At 44.6% G+C, this 17,466-nt stretch overlaps 2 protein-coding genes across 8 annotated transcripts in view; one reads left to right on the top strand and one right to left on the bottom strand.

Annotated features, from left to right (window-relative positions):
* LOC143209541 (uncharacterized) overlaps positions 1-17,466 on the top strand; it is a 51,818-nt gene that overhangs the window by 266 nt on the left and 34,086 nt on the right. Inside the window, exons 1-6 of one of the 5 annotated variants that reach the window (XM_076425314.1) lie at positions 334-609; positions 796-1,044; positions 1,287-1,649; positions 1,728-2,067; positions 2,134-2,258; positions 2,331-2,390. In XM_076425314.1, coding sequence (XP_076281429.1) covers positions 808-1,044; positions 1,287-1,649; positions 1,728-2,067; positions 2,134-2,258; positions 2,331-2,390 — 1,125 coding nt within the window. In that variant the 5' untranslated portion in view covers positions 334-609; positions 796-807. Of the gene's footprint in view, positions 1-333; positions 729-795; positions 1,045-1,286; positions 1,650-1,727; positions 2,068-2,133; positions 2,259-2,330; positions 2,391-17,466 lie in introns of those variants that run through there. The other 4 variants (XM_076425318.1, XM_076425316.1, XM_076425315.1 and 1 more) reach the window with 4 other exon arrangements.
* LOC143209545 (uncharacterized) overlaps positions 2,416-17,466 on the bottom strand; it is a 37,257-nt gene continuing 22,206 nt past the window's right edge. For 2 of the 3 annotated variants that reach the window (XM_076425328.1, XM_076425329.1), the window contains exon 4: positions 2,416-13,741. In XM_076425328.1, the coding sequence (XP_076281443.1) occupies positions 13,455-13,741 (287 nt within the window). In that variant the 3' untranslated portion in view covers positions 2,416-13,454. The remainder of the gene's footprint in view (positions 13,742-17,466) is intronic. The other variant, XR_013009106.1, reaches the window with a different exon arrangement.

Here is a 17,466-nt window from a genome sequence, read left to right as displayed (position 1 = left end):
GCCAGCAAATTAGCAGACGACCGCTCAACGGTAACATCGATTACGTATCCACCTGTTTCGCCATGTTCGCCAATCTGCCGACAGATTTGCCAAAATCTGCCATCAAAGAGTGTTACGCCATCTATGGCGACAATTTTATTGGCTCGCAAGCATACTCTAACTACGATTTCAATTAATTTAAACTTAATTTCAACTCATTTAAAATATAATTCTATACTTCTGCGTTCCCCCCCCCCCCCCCACTAAAATCGTCGCTAGATGGCGTAACCATGATGGCAGATTTTGGTCCACGTCTGCCGCGAATTTGCCAGCAGACTCTGCCCCTTTTTTGTCATGTCATATTTAGCTACCTGGGGGTAATATACTTACCACAATTAATTTCCTGGAGTTAATTATCGGGGTCGTCGCAGCTTCATTCAAACTAGTATCGATAATCATTTAATGTACATATAATTATTTGAAAATCTCCGACAACATTATCTTGCTGTCGTTCCTGATTGTTCCTGATGCCCTGATGCTACGAAGCAAAATTTATTTTCGGTTACCGACTCGGCATGTTTCAAGCCCATTTTAAAGTTCGCCGAAGGAATATTTAGAAGATCGAGAAAGGTTAGCCAGGCGTGACTTTTAAATTTTTAAATCATCTAACAACAAGTTCAATAATCTGTTGAGGCGGTATAAATAGGTATCGAATTCCCACGGTATTAGCGCCAGCCACCATGACTATGGTTGTTCATTTGGGATTTCCCCGCCTGTGATAAATCGGATCGGCATCAACAGTCGAATGTTTTACAGACTATTTAGAAGATGCAGTGGACAAATTTTTACCGAAGATTCTTTGGGCGATTAAAGTGGTCCAATCCGACGAATAATCGTCCATCGAGTACCGGCAGCAGTAAATATATTTACGGGCAAGATGTAGAAACAGCGAAAAGAAATGGACAACCGATCGTTGCCCTAGAGTCTACCATCATTACACATGGAATGCCTTATCCCTATAATCTCCAAACTGCTATCAAAGTTGAGAATGCTGTTAGATCAAAAGTAAATGATTTGAAATTATAATGCATTTATGACAGCAGATCTTTATGCAAAATAAACGACTTCCACCTGATTTGCAACACTCTTAATATGTTCCATGGGTTGAAAATAATATAACAGTACTTTTAAATCCGTCTAATGTTTTAAATTACCTAAAATCACCTGCTGATTTTCATCATAAATGCATAAAATCTGCTGTCTAGTTATCAATTTCTTACATTTCCCGGTTTGTATTCTTCTTATAGGGTGCTATACCGGCGACCATAGCAATTTTAAAAGGACAGGTCCATGTAGGATTAAATCTAGAGCAATTAGAAGCCCTAGCTAAATCAAATTCCAAGGAATCTATTAAATGTTCTCGCAGAGACCTATCTGCGATTATCTCTCAGAAGCTCAATGGGGGAACAACTGTTAGCGCCACCATGTTGTTGGCAAATTTATCTGGTATACCTATAATGGCAACAGGAGGAATCGGCGGTGTTCACCGTGGTGCAGAATCAACGTTAGATATCAGCACAGACTTGTTAGAACTTGGACGCACTCCTGTGGCTGTTGTATGTTCAGGAGTTAAATCTATTTTAGACATTGAAAAAACATTGGAATATCTGGTTTGTATGTCTCTTCGGGCAAATAGAAGACAGATGTGCGTTGTTAAAAGTTTCACGCAGGTTTGTACTTTTTTGTAGGAAACTCAAGGAGTTCCGGTGATAAAGATAGGCGAGACAGATCGCTTTCCAGCGTTTTACTGTAGGGAGACTCTTCAGGAAACTAAAACCCCTCATAGAATCTCTACTTCGAAGGAAGCTGCAGACATTCTGAAGGCTCAAATGGAACTGGGTCTTCGAACGGGACTACTGTTTGTTGTTCCTATACCCGAACAACACGCGCTGGATCCGAAGGAAATGGAATCAGCTATAGGCAAAGCTCTAGAAGCTGCGAAACACAAAGGCATAAATGGAAAGAACGTAACTCCATATTTGTTGGAAGAAGTAAACAAAATTACGCATGGTCAATCATTGCAGGCCAGTAAGTATAGGCAAGCTTCCTTTGCGTTCGAAGTTTGAAGCAACTCGCTAGAAAACTTTTCCGTAGATATGGCGCTCATAGAAAATAATGCGAGCACGGCAGCGGAAATAGCAGTAAAGTTTGCTGAGAAGAATCAACATTGCTGGAACAGCTCGGTGCTTCATTGCATGCTCAAACCGAAAGAAAATCCAGTAAGTCGAAACTAACGAAACAAAAATACGCAAATCCTCGTTCTCATCAATTAATGGCGCAATTATCCGTAGGTGGTGATTGGTGGGGCCGTAATGGATACTGTTCTGCAGGTGAAGGAATCGGTGATAAGAGTAAGTAAAAAGCGTCGACACAGAATTATACTAAATAACCAATTTTTCCTTGTATTCATATTTCAGAGGAGTAATAGAACGTTTAACAGTATGTACATACAGTTACGACCACATAGGTTTTATGTACATTTAAGAATATCGAATAACATGAACTCATAGTACAGTATGGGGAAGAGTGGCATGATGTAACAATAGAACACGCGAGTGCGGCAAAACATGATCAAACGCAACGTATACGTGTCGGTTCGGTATTGATCGCGGGATTGGCGAAACCAAAAGAACGCGGGAACAAATAATTTCGAAACGGATCTTGGATTCGGAGAATTAACCGTTAAGTGGACTGTCAAGTTTTTCATTGTCGTTTAGAATTGCCCAGACGAAAAGGAAAGTTACCTTCGACTGCATTCCTGCGTATTTTCACTATAACTATATCTGAAATTGATTTTTATTCATCGAAATGGTTGAATCGCGCTGTCGCGCGTTAGAGGTCCGTTTTAAAAGTTCACTGAAGGGTCGAAGAATGGGAAATTTCGGTGGAGGTAACTCGAGATAAGCGTGTTTCGTTGTGCACGAGGATACGCGTAATCATCGTATAACGAACGTAACGAACACATCCCTATACAAGAACACTTTTTCCCATACTTGGCCTACGGTAGTCCTATAGAATTTAGAGTTGTACGAAACAACGTACGATATACCTTGTCTAACCATTTACAGATTACAGTAAATCGGGTTGTTCGTGTTGTTTCATTTTGTCTTCATTAAGCAGGCACTATTCAAAGCTCCCTCTCGTCCATTCTTCTCGGTATTACATACGGTATTACACTTAAATATCAATTAGTTACAAATTTGCTACACATTTGAACGTTTCGAAGCTTTCCTCTCGATTATGGGGATCGTATAGTTGTTCGGGGATTCAGGGTAGGTACCCCGAGCGAGTGGGAACATAGAGATTACGAAGTCTTTCGTTCGCTATACAATTATATATATACGTCACGCGAGGATTCGACGAAGCCGAAACCGTGTAAACAAACCGTACGGACGAACTCAACGAAAGTCCAGAAGGAATCCATAAGATAATGGAACGCGCGCGGCTGGTTTGTAATGTGTTCCGTAACAGGCGAAAGTTAATAGCTTAATTTAATGTCTAATCGAAAAGGTGGCATGTATAGACTGTTTCGCTTCTGGGTGGCTTGCGGTAACGGTATGGTAGCTGCCATCTAAAATGATCAGTTCAAAATCAATTTACGCTACCTCTCGTTATACATATACATGTACATATACATACACATATACATACAATATATGCGTGCACAGAATGTACCAGCCGATTCTGGCATCCGAAATGTTCCGTTCTTTTTCGACGACAGACAAACGAATCTCGGTGAAAAACGAAGAGGAAAATATTCGAATCGAAACTATCTAAAGGTGGGCCTGGGTCTACGGCATCGCGAAGGTCGAACGAAGGTCAACGTCTCTTCGGTTCAGTTTAAAAAGATCGAAACAAAAATAGGGCGCGTCGTCGTAGGTCGTTGGATCGGTCTTGACCTCGACCATCGCGTCACGACGGTAAAAATATGTAGTCTCGATGAGAGAGGGAGAAAGAGATGTAGATGACCTTGAGAAGAATCGTTAGCTCATTAGCGATATCGATCCGTTCGAGCGAAATCGTGTTTTCCTCCGAGATTCGTTGTTCCCATCGTCGAGAATCAGCGGGACGTTCAAGGTGCTCGAGTCGGCCGGTTCACCCTGTACACTACACGAGTACGGGTGTATAATGTCCCTTACATATATACATTTAGTGGCAGAGGCTGTATGTCTGCGAGGTGTAAGCTTTTCATATAATTAGTTTAGCTTAGTACATTTAACGATAATTCGATGGCCTGATTAAGAAAGAACCCTTGACGTACACGAAACTACACGGACCTACTCGGGGAACTAAACTGCTCCGGCACTGCACGACAAAATTTATACGGCGGCATTGAACGAAAATCAAAGGAAATTCAAAACGATGAACAGAAGAAAATATAGGACTCGACGTTAGAAGGATGACATCTGCGCGTCTCAATGTACGAATGTGCTAATGATACCCTGTTGTCCAGACTGATATTACTGTTAATCTGTTAATCAAACACGTTGTTAGTCCGCGGTTACTCGCTAGGGCGCACTATGGGCCAAACCGACGAAATCTGTGTCAAAATCAAAGAACTTTCGATAGAAATGAGATAGAGCGATGAATTTTTTTTAAATCAAAGCTGAAACTTCGCAGAATATGGGATAATTATGGAGATTGTGGTACGAACGTTTTTTAACCTTGAAAGAATTCGGTAAACTTGCACAATTTCAAGAAAATTGTGGTTTTGCCAATACCACGCGCGGAAAAAAATGTTTTTTTAACATGCGACACATCATTTCCCGTAGATTTTTTCACGCTGATTTTAAGTAAACGTTCAAACACTTCATTATGATTACTTTTAATGTGTTTTATATATGAGGATACAATATTCCTTCAAACTAGTGGGTTACCAAATCATTTCAACGAAAAAATGATTTCATAAGTTGTGTTCGCAAAAATCGATTTCTTGCAAAATCCTGAGGTCGTAGACAAATTTTGAAACCAGATTTGAAATCAGTGTGAAAAAATCTACGGGAAATGATGTGTCGCGTGTTAAAAAAAAATTTTTCCGCGCGTGGTATTGGAGAAACCACGATTTTCTTGAAATCGTGCAAGTTTAACGAATTCTTTCAAGGTTAAAAAACGTTCGTACCACAATCTCCATAATTATCCCATATTCTGGAAAGTTTCAGCTTTCATTAAAAAAAAATTTCATCGCTCCATCTCATTTCTATCGAAAGTTCTTTGATTTTTGACTAAACGCAAATAGTTTTTTCTTCGGTTTCTGACGGCTTTTTTCTTAAGCAGACGATCGACGACTTAAACTTGTACTCTCTACCATACACCGCTATATACAGTCTACTAATACAGTGTGTCCATTATCATTGCGTTGGTAGAACGTATAATCCTATAGACTCGATTAATCCTAGCTAGGAAGCCAATTACTTTGAGTATCGTATCTCGTACTCGCACGACTTACAGTTTTAACAGCACTGATCAATACAGACTACTCGCGCTGCGCGTATATCCGTTTATATAAAAAGAACTATCTCGGAATTTTTCTTACGCCCCCGTCTCTCCGTCTATAGATTTACCATATTATTATATCTTTTCTGACGTCTGAAACCGTCGGACCGCCATGTATGCTGTTTCCCGTTCCTGTTCCCTGATGCGCGTCGCGACCGAACTGCGGATGTTTATGCGGATTTCTCGATGGCAACTTTAAAACAAACTTAAGGCGGTAGTCTTTTTCGGATTTTAACTAGAAAGCAATTAGAATCTTACTAGATTTTCGGTCGAAATATGGGTTTGCGCGCTTCGGTTGTTTGACCTTATTTGAGCAGATTTTCGGCTGGACGAGGGCTTATTCTAAAGAGGAAGGTTCAACGCAGTGCGCTCTGGTCATCACAGCAGTCAAAAAGTCTTTCAGAGACAGAAAAATGCATTGCAATCTGCGGGTTTGTTTCCTAAATTTTTACTCTACTTTGGGCCCTCATATTATTAGGTATAAACATAATCTCGTTAAAATCATGACCAGAGCGCAGTGTGATGAACCTTCCTCTTTGGAACGAGCCCTCACCCAGCCCAAAATATACTCAAATAAGGTCTAACAACCGAAGCGCGCAAACCCATGTTTCGACCCATTTTACCACGTTTTTATTAGCTCGCTTTCTTGTTTGTTTGTCTGTTCGGTGGCAAACTTTGCAATTGATTTTAAACTAACTTCCTGATGAGCTAGAGACTTGTTTCTAGTAAGATTCTAGTCCCTTTCTAGCTCCAATCCGAGGCTATACTACCCGCTATCTACTTATTGTTCGCTTTTTCGCTAATTTGGAAGCATAATAACATGCCGACGGATTCTCGAGAGAAAAGCGTGGACGTCCGATACTCTTCTCGACGGAAAAGAAAACGTATTCCCGAACGCGAAAATCATTTTGGCAGTAGTACACCGGCACAGTCCGCCGTAACTATCGTTCATCGGTGATCGTTGTCGCGCGTTCTTAGCTATCCGGTTCGTTCGAAAGTTCGAAGGATGACCACGTTTGTCGCTCGTCACAGTGTTGCTAGCCGCGTACTTACGCGCCAGAAACGCGAACCGCGAAACGCGGCACGGCCAGGACGGTCAGGTAAAACGCTCGCGTGACGATCGACGATTAACCTTTTGATATATCTGCCCGATATCGTTCGTGAAAGTTTCATCGCGAGCAACACGCCTGTATAAATAACAGCCTCGAGTTTGTCGCTGCGCGAACGAAAACGCTTTTTCCGGAAAGTGGAACGCCGCGGAGTCGCTTTTCCCTTTCGCGTTTCCAATCCCGTTTACCCATTTACGGTTGGATGCCGATGTCTCGTCGCGTGGCTAGTCTATTTTTTCGTTCTTGTTCATTTGCCTCCTTACTTTTCTAAACTATACTGGAAACGCTGCTACGCCTTTACCGGCGATCGACGCGATGCGATGGTTCGATCTCGCAGCTCGGAAATAGTAGAAAGAAACGCACGGTTGCTCGAAAAATGTGTGGTCGCTCGATAGAATAAAAAAAGAAGTTACGAGAGTATGTATTTCGTTGCTGCCTACGGTTTGCAACGAGATGGCTTGCCAACGTGGTTTTTCTACTGTTGGATCAGCCTGTACGATGGATCGGATATTTCAGCAAAGATCCGATCCCGGTATCTTTGCTTTTGATCAAACTCTACTTGAACGGTGTCCGACTCTGTGTTACGGATTATCTGATCGGCAACGATAGTTACATTGTACTGTGACATACTACGTACTCGCGTGACTCGCATCAAAATCAGTATTACAACGGCTCCGAGCCCGAAACCACCCCGACTCGTCTCGTCTCTCCTCGCCATACTTCGCCTTCGATGGAGAACGAACAGGGTTCGAGATGAAACGGTGTCCGCGCGTGTAGGATACTTGTAGGCTAGAAACGAATCGAAAAAAGTAATCGATTTCGAGAATGCTCGCGCACGAGGCGAGGAGAAACGACGAGGAGACGCGCGAGAAAAAGATTAGATTGATGCATATGAAATGTCCGATTTCATTGTACGTCACTTTGGGGTACAAAGCTTACGATCCTATCTTCAATTTTAATTTACACGTATAAATGTCCTTTTAAATAGGTTTGATCAATTTTTGCTTGTCAATCGGTGCGATTGTCGCGTGCTCTTCTTGTACGTGTCGAAACAAATATGGCGACTAACCAATCGACTGCGGATTTTGTGCAAAAATGAGTGGGTGCAATTTAAAACAGTTACAAAAAAACAGTTAAAAGGTTACAACGATTTGATCGTTAGTTAGAAGTTTGTTAAAATGATTAAAGTAAGAACAAGCTCTACTACTCTCTCTGTTTATGTACTAATCGACGCACTGTTCGTTGATAGTAAAAGGAACTACAGAATAGAGATAACAGTCTTGTGAATGAAGAAACAATAAACGTGTGATTCTTTGATCAATAAGAGATAGTTGCAGTTGTTGTAACGTCACTGTTAAAAATCGGACATTTCATATGCAACGACCTGATAGAAAGAGAACGCGCGTCCGTGATTTCTCGTTTCATTCAAGTTCCGTTCGGTTCGTGGAGTAGGTGCACCGGCCGTGCTCGCAGTCGGCCCCATTCCCGATAAAACTCGAGACCTTCATACCACTTTTCCGCACCGTGTGTGTTCACAATGTTGCGTTTTCTATCGTTGGTCGACGTCTTGATTTACCGAAATGGCTCGTTGTTCGTCACTCCCGTCACTCCCGTCACTGATTAGCGTTGGTAATCGGCTCGGCTCGGCTCGGCCCGGGTCGCGTCGCGCAGATCTTGCACTCGCTGCGAACCGCGTTGTCGCAGGAAAAGTGTACTGTGTGGATGTGGTAAATTGTACGGTCAACTTTATACCTGGAAAATATTCGGCACAGTTTGAATAAACGTCGAGCCACGCTCTCGTTGACAGAGTTTTAAAAAATCAGCGAACGGGAGAAAGTTATGGTCGCGCGTGCTCGCGGCTCTTTGCGAACCAGGGGTGGTTCTTTGCGGAGAACGAGCGGAAAGAATGCAACGTCGAATCGGCGGAAATTTCGATACACTTTTCCTGCAACGCGCGCAACGTTCGCCAACGTCCGTTCGTTACGGGCTGCTCGAAGGGGTTCGGGAACGATCTCTGAAAAAGCTTTAGAAACCACCCCTCGTCCTGTTTCGCGGAAAAGAACGGTATTCTCTACGTTTTGATTTGGTCTTTCGTTATTTATAAGCCGCCGCGCGTGTCGGGTCTTGTCTCGCGAGTTGCGACTTGGTCTCGTTTTACGATAGTCTAACGTCTAACTTGTTCGGCGGCTGCAGTCTTCCTTTTCATTAGTTTTCGCGTTCCGAGTCCTGGTGAGAGCTATTTCTATCGATTCTATCCTCTCTCTCGCGCGCGATATAAATACCTAATAGAAATCCTGTCTGCTATCCTCGGAACGAGATTATCTACGGTTCTACGCGGCCGACGCTAACGAAACGTCCAAGCGTCAATCAAAATCGTCGCTCTAAAAATACAGCTGAAACGGAGCTACGTAATCGAGTTTACCGAGAATTTCGCTCGGTGTCGTTGAACCGACTCCCCCGATAGACGGACGAACCAGCTCGATGGAAATCAATCATTATTATCCGAACGAACACCGAATTTCGATCGTTTTACCAAAATTCGATGGTGCGAATGCGCGGCCTGGGCCCGCAAGAAGTTTTCTCAACGGTGCCCTTCCGGAGAACTCGAATTTCTGGGGTTCCTTTGGAATGTCGAGCTCCGAAGCTACCCTGAATGTCGCGCCAGGCCGGATCCTGATACGAGCATGCTTCCAACAAAAAGAAGGTACTAGAGTCGCGATTAACCTGTTACCGGAAATACACTGCGTTAAAAAACGTTGTTCAATTGCGATTTTCTAGTTTACTTTTCTGGATTAAGTCGCTCCCTATGTCGGGTTTTAGGAACATCGACGACGCGCGCTTGCCTTTCGCGTTCTCGAAAATAGTCGACCGTTCGACGATCGAGCACGAGTATGTACTCTGTATCCGGCCCGAGGAAATCTAAGGACCGGCATGCCGTCCGACGATTTCCGAGGCGGTCCTCCATTCGATCTTCTCTTCCTAATTGAAATCCGCGAGCGTGTGCACGGCAATCGATCGTTGCGCCTATAGGAAAACGATAGACCGCGATCCTGTATGTAGCGTTTACGAGGAATCTCGAGGAGCCAAGAAAATTACGAAATTTCCCGAGGCTCTAGCAGTTCATTATCATATCGGCATTTAATGCATCTGCATTGCTTTCGAAATGTTTAGCAATGAAAGTGCCTAGCAGACTAACTAAGATTGGTCCAGCGGCGAAAACAATGGTTTTAGGTTGAAAGATAACCCCTAAAATTTTAAGTCGCTAACCCTTCGTATAAGGATGATACGAGGGTAAGTACCCTTAACTGTATCATTTTTTTTCTCGGTTCTTAATTAAGATATTCAGATTAAAAAAAAGACGAAAATACTCGAACTGACCTTCTTCATATCATACATTTTTTTCACCATCGTGATCAAATTATTAAGGGTAGAAAAAAATCATTTAACTTTTTACGGGTGGGAATTGCAAGCAACCCTTCGAGTGACCACTTCCAAAAAATTCAAGAACAATGTTCTGTTGCTTATCTAACGTATAATAAAGTTTCAAGATGGTCGGATTAGTGGAACATAGTTAAATTTCGAAAAACAAATAAAAGTACGTCGTTATAATGGTATAATGTACAGTGCAGTGTTTCTTATCAGAATATTAAGTCCCTTCTTGATCACTTATATCTTTTTAAACGCGACGCATAACATTACATAAGTAGTGTATAATTTTATATGCGGTTATATTATATGTACATATACAGGGTGTCTCAGACCACCCCTACCACCCATTTATAATTTAGAAAACAGGTTATTTTCAATCATTGAAAGTGTTTATTTTATAAATCAGATGCGCTGCATCAAATGGTGATATTTTTAACTTCCGGTTTCGGCCGGAAATAGGTGATTGAGACCGGAAGTTACATTTTTCAAATGGAACATGACATTTTTTATTACGGATTCGGATTCTATTTTCGTTTTTTTTTTCATCTGAGTATCTTAATTAATAACCGAGAAAAAAAATGATACAGTTAAGGGTATTTACCCTCATATCATCCTTATACGAAGGGTTAGCGACTTAAAATTTTAGGGGGTTATCTTTCAACCTAAAACTAACCTAAAACAATTGTTTTCCACATGATATCAATAAAAATTGTGGGTGGGGCCGCTGGACCAATCTTAGTCTTCTAATTTAATTAGAGCGAACATTTGAAAATGAACATTCTGTGAACACAAGTTTCTACTACATTTTTTAAAAATGAAGATCATTCTTCTGCCCTGTTAATGAACTGGCAGGTCGGCCGTCCGGACCACTGCGCCTCGGTTCGGCAGAGACAATGGATTTCGAGATCGCTGGGCTTTAGGATTCCCGAGGTTCCTCGTCGACGGTATCAACGGTATTTAGTGGTAGGAGAGCAGGGTGTTACGGGACGGGGTTTGAATAGAAAAATATGAACGACGCCTCGTCTTCGGTAGCCTGGCCGGAGGGTCTGATCTCGAGTGTGCTCGATGCTCGGTGATTGCATTCGGAGGGAAAGCTACGCGTAGCCGCCGTGCGCGCGCGATTCGAGCGTTTGGTCGAGTGTTTTTCTCTGCTCGAGGATGCTTTCGCGTTGCGTCGCGCCTTCGTTCGAGAAGGGGGGAAAAAAACGAACGGGAAAGGTGTTGGAACGCGGCGCGTTAATTGCTCGTCGGGTCGATCGAAGCTGTCGAGACTCTCCGAAAGACGAGTCTTTGCTCTTGTTTCTTTTCTTCCCTTTGTTTTCCCGCGTCGATTATATCCCGGGTTTTCGCGTGGTCGTTCGAATCGCGCGTATAGGCCGAGAGAGGTCGAGAGGCTAAGAAAGAAGTTGCCGCGACTCGCGACTCTCTACTCGAACGGCCAAAGAAACAGGGAGAAACGAACCGAGCAATCGAACACGAACCCCTCTGCGGATTCGATGGGGAATCAGTGCATGCACCTGCGAAACCGGAACACGATCGCGGATATTGGAAAAATCAATAGCTCAAACGTGTCCTCTTTCGTTCGTTTTCGGCTAGTCTACCGTTTCTACGAGCGCGTGTATTGTCTTCTCAGGAATGATGAGCGCTTCCGATCGTCTCGATTGAAAAAGTCGTCTGTCTATTACGTCCGTTCGTCTATTATGCGTATGGGTATGCGTGTGCGAGTCTTTACGTGGATGTACGTATTGTATATCTCTTTAGTTTTTTTCTCTGTACACTACCATCTAATTATTGTATTCTCGTCCGCTCGGACTTGTTCAGTTTGTTCGATTACGAAACGTCCGGTTGCCGGATTCTCGCTACCGTTATCTGCCTGTCGTCCGTGGGTTTGGTCCTTCGTCTCGCAAAGCTCGCCGACGGCATACAGCATACGGGTTACCCTGGGTTGGTCGACAACTCATTTCACCGACACTGTCTTCATTGACGATTTGACCGTGTTAATGTCGGCCAAACCGTGTCAATGAAGACATAAGTCGATGATTTGACCGTGTAGATGAAAACATAGTGGCGACGAAAGTTACTGTCGCGTCGGTCCAATCGTTGATGAAAACAGTGTCGGTCAAATGAGTTGTCGACCAACCCAGGGTAACCCACGGTATACACTGTGAATCAGGGAGTTCCAACATGTGGCTCGCGCGAGCTTAGATACTTCCCCCACTCTTCGACTTCTTCGTTGCCGTAGAACTTCGTCCCTGTTCTCGTGCCACTTCTGCCGCCCACCAACTCTAAGGCTGTGCGTATGTATAGTGGCAAGAGGTTTTATACTAATGAAAGGGGATCAAGTTGAAACTCCCTGCTGTACATTGTATACTAGACCGGATTGGAAAGAATACTTTTTTCGCGAAATCGAGAACGCCCCACACGGGGAAAGTTGTGGTTCGACGCCAAATTCCAATCCCAAAGCTGGGCGGTGATCCCTTCAGGTTGCGTACTCGATTTTGATATTCTGAAAAATTTTCCCCGTATGGGGCGTTGTCGATTTCCTGAAAAATGTTTTTCTGATCCGATCTATCGTACACCGTATACTGTACACGGGGCGTTGAGATTACCGGCACTCGACGTTCTTCCTTCGAACAATTCGATCCAAATCGGCAGAGCACTCCGTGTCTTATCTACGGTCCGATTGGTGCAACCTGGTTGCTCCCGCTCTCGTCGGAGTTCGGAGAGTGACCCGCTAGGCAATCCCGAAGGAACCAAAGATCGGTGGCACGGGAACGTCGACGTACGGACAACGTGAACACCCCGTGTACGAAAGGTTTCGCGAAACTGGGCCAGACCGTGTCTCCGAAACTGGTCGACGTTCGAATTCCTCTCGCTCCGAAGCTTTCGTCCGAACGTTCTCTCGCTTCGAGGAAGCAGGATTGTTCCGAAAAATGTGAATAGCGTCTTTCAGATTTCAATTTCGACAGAGAGTTGGTGAAGTCGCGTGCTTTTTCGGAGTTTGACCGACGGAGACAGAGTAGGGACTGCTGTAGAAGTTTGCTAGACCTTATCCGGGAATCGGGAGTCAGGTGGCGGCATCCCTGGCCCGGGTGGAGCGGTTTCAAGGTGGCTCGGGTTGACCCAGTTCCGGTCCAGCTTGTAAAGGAATCCGAGGAGCGGCTCGCGTCGTTTTTCGTGGCAGGGAGTTGGTAGGGGATGTGTGGTACGCTTAGGTTTCGTGACAAGCGATAAACCATAAACGAAATATGGTGTGTGGGGCATATAGGGCGTAGATTGTAGGGCAGCGCACGCGAGCGGAGCTTACTTATACACGGTGATCTCAGCGGACCGGTTGCTCCTGTAGAGGAGACGGTTCGAGGTGTTTCGCAACCACTTCCATAGTCAGGTGCGCCTGCCCTGACCGGCCGTCGTTATCCCCATGACGGGGCTGCCGCCGTTCGACAGCAGCAGCCTCCTGTTGAACTCCCGCATTTCGTAGTTGTTGTTCCCGTTGCTCTTCTCCCGGGCGTTGCAGTTGTGGCTCGCCGACGTCAGCGTCGTCTCCTCGACGATCAGTCCGGAATGACTGTTCGTGTCGCTGTCCGCACCCCCGTCCTGCAGAGTATTCGACAGCAGGAGGTGCCGACCCGCGCTACAGTCCTCCGTTTGCAGCAGGAACGACGCGTTCCCTGAAACCAGCCGGAATACGTAGAAAAGTATCGGCGCTACGCAATCGATGGATTACGAATCATCAACCGTGCATTATTTTTTATTTATAGATCTATATCGAACAACCACGTCCGTTCGAAACGGACGGTTTCATCTTCGACCAACGCAACGTCCCGATTTTAGCTTTTTCATACGGTCTTTTATTTCTTCCTCGAGAAATGTAAGATTAGGATTTAGCATCTACCGTTCGTATTCATTTCACTTCATTAGTATTTGGAAAATGTTATACCAACAAATACTGAATAAATAAATCGAGACAACGATCGTACATGCACACGAAAGATTTCAGCGCAGCGTCGCGCTCGATATTAGACGCCCACCTTCGAGTGAGATTAGATATTTTTGAAAGAGGGATCAGAGTGCCTTCTCCACAATCTCCGCGGGATTCTCGGACTTTGCTTTCTATGCAAACACTTGGGCAAATGGACGACGGATAGATATCTTCATAGTTCCCCTCGTTTCTCGTTCGATGGGGACCCTAGAATCAACCTTGTTGCCCCGGCGCACAGTGGGCGAGAAACCGATCTTTTTGGACAAAAATCTGCCCGCGACTCAGTTTTTCATCGATTCGATTGGAATTTTTTTTTAAATGTTCGTGAAGAACTATACTTTGATGACGTGCCGCGCGAAAATCGTTAACTGTCACAAGAAATCAAGAATCCTTATCTACAAAACCCAATAACTCCGATACTTCATCCGCCCATACCATAAATTTACGTGTCCCAGCTGAGTTGCCGACACTTCTTAACCCTTCTTAACCCACATTACTAGTTTTCCGGCTTTGATCATGAACGAGCAATCTCAATTTTGTTAGAAACGTGTACTTTCGATTGTAAGGGACACCATAAACTCGCCAATTTCAGATGTCTCTCGATTTATTTTAGAGATCAAGGATCCGAGAATGAAATTTGCCTTCGCGCTCGACGATCTTCAGGGAATCGCCGATTGGTTATCGGAATGCGCGGCAGATGTTTGTTGGTCAGCGGAATTATGCACGCGTCCGCTGGGATCGCGAAGCAAGTTATGGTTTCGAGTAAATCGGCCGTTGCGAGGGATGGAACGACGCTCGAGTCGAAAGCTCGAGAGAGAGAGACAAACGGAAACATGGAAGGGTTGCGAGCCAAAACGGAAATCCCGTGGCGTTTCGCGATCTCGGTCCGCAAATCAGTGCTCGGTATTTTAACGAAAACCCGTGGCTGGTTAGCTCGGTTCCAATTAGCGTCGAAGAACTGGGACGTTGCGTGCTCGCGGATAATAAGTATTTAGCACTCCGCCACAACTCGGCTCGACCCGCGTTAGGGCCACGGACTGGCCCCCCGCTCATCGTCGCGCGTCTGCCGGCAAACCATAATTACAGGAACGATAGCGGAATTCTAAGTTGAGCAGAGGTTACGAGCCACCCGCGCAACTACAAAGGTCATATTTTCGAGCAGATAAACGAGGCCAGATACTCTTCGGTAAATATCTTCCTCGTATTCGTAAACGCGCGACACGCAACACGCCGAAAGTTATCGTTTGGATCCGAATCAACCGAATAAGTACAGGGTGTATAAAAAATTAATGGTCATCCGTCCTAGGGGTGTCGATGAGACAGAACCATAATCGTGTGCGTGCCTCGAGACAAACGGAATTTAAAGGGACATGCCCACTTGGATCATAAATTTGAAGTTGCAAAATATGAAAGAATACCTTATATCCATTGTTATAAAACTTTGTTAATTTATTGTTAATTCATTAAATCCACCCTTAACCATTTATGAAAAACCGAGGCGACGACCGCAGTACTATTGTGACCGTGGTCGGAGTAAAATTTCCCGTTCAGAACTCGAGCACCGACGCGTGTACCACAATGTAAATCTACAACTCTGTTAGCTACTCACAATCGTTCGTCGTTAATCTCCGTATGGCTCGTAATTCTAATCGAATGGCTAACACATCGGTGGCGGCTACATCAGCGGTTTCCAACCTTTATGCTATTACGTCTCCCTAAAAAGAATCTTTTTCCGCGCCTCCCTATACAATATCCGAATTTGTACTGTTACGTTACGATGTGAAGTTTATTTATTTGTAGATATCATGAACATTAATTTTCTATTAAAACCGCTGGGGAAACCGCTGGTCTACATAGTCGTGTGTTGATACATTCGATCGGACAAAAAGCTGTTTCGTCGTTTACGGGCGTGGATGAAGATTTTCACGAATCCCGAATTCGCTTTCCCGTTTCTCACGGAATCAACGATTTCGAGCCAAGACGGTGCCAGTGGAAATGTTCCTAACGAGGTGCCGACAGAGTCACGAGATAGAACGAGGCGATCGTTCATTTTTACGAGCTGCCGGGCTCCTCCTCGCTTCTCACTCGCCGATAAAAACCGTAACAATTCCGACCCACCGAGAACTCGGCGAATAATTAGCAGTTTTCGGGAACGAGGACGGGGCAACGGGGTCGATAATGCGAAGCTCTCCGACATCGGGAATCACCCGATGCATCGTAGCGATTTCGAAAAATTCCATTGAATTCGACGACCGATTCGGTGGAGTATTTTGCCCGAAAAGTCGGAAGAAACTATTCTAGCGTTATTTATGGGCTTAAGGGAGTGAACTGCTTTTTCCAGGATTGCTAGGGTGCGGGATTCGCGTTCTCATTTCCCGATAATACAAAAATGGGGATTTTCAGTAGTCAAAAACGCTGGAATGAAAGATCGATTCGGAAGCATACAATGCCGAATAATGCAAATTACGCCTCGTAAACGAAAAAATGGTACTTTTTAGGGCGATTGAGGCCTAGATTGAAACGCGAACGGTGAAAGGCATACCTCGAAAGGGAGAAGAAGGAAGGAATACGGTGTAGGCGAACTGGTTCGCGAACTTTGTTCTGGAGACCTCGTGGAAAGGGTGACACGGAAAATAGCTTTTTGTCGCGCTTAGTCGAGACGGGACGGGACTGAACGAGACGAGACAGTTCTGCCCCGTAATCAGGAGATTTCTGGCGTGCACGCGCCTTCGTCGCGGATAGACGTCGTTCGATAAACGTTGATTAAGGTCGACCTCGACTAGCATTCTTTCTTAGTCCTTTCTGTCGCAGTTTACCGGCTTCGCAGTCGATAACGCTCGCACAATCAAGGCGAAAAGATCGGATCAACGAGCAGAGTTAAACGGGAAATAACGTAAACGCGGAAAAACCAATTACCTCGTGTCGTACGCTTTATCGTTCTACGGCTTCCGCTTGCTTCCGCCGTGGAACGACTCGTATTTCAACAGTGTTGAAGAGAATCTCGCCCGAGGATAATTACACCGGCGATCTTCGAGCAAGCTTCCCTTTTTTCGCGAGTTCAAAAGAGAACGAGCGAAAAGAATGTGCGACATTACTGTTTATCAAAATCGAACAAATACAGAAGAGAACGAGCGAAAAGAATGTTCGACAGTACTGTTTATCAAAATCGAACAAATACAAAAGAGAACGAGCGAATAGAACGGTCGACATTCCAATCGCCGATCGCGTACGATCTTGAAGACTGTCTCAACGGGCAAAGGGTTTAGGAAAAACGCGGTCAACAAAATCCTAGGAGAACAGTTTCGAAAATCGGTTGTTCGGGAATCCCGCGCGAGTCATCTGCGATACCTAGATCGGCCAAGGATAATGCCAATTGCACAACAGCGAATGCGCGCCGGCTGATTGCAGTTGAAG

The sequence above is a fragment of the Lasioglossum baleicum genome, chromosome 6 (assembly GCF_051020765.1).
Source record: "Lasioglossum baleicum chromosome 6, iyLasBale1, whole genome shotgun sequence".
NCBI classification, from domain to species: Eukaryota; Metazoa; Arthropoda; class Insecta; order Hymenoptera; family Halictidae; genus Lasioglossum; species Lasioglossum baleicum.
Note: the sequence above shows the minus strand (reverse complement) of the source record. Positions and strands in the feature narration are given on the sequence as shown.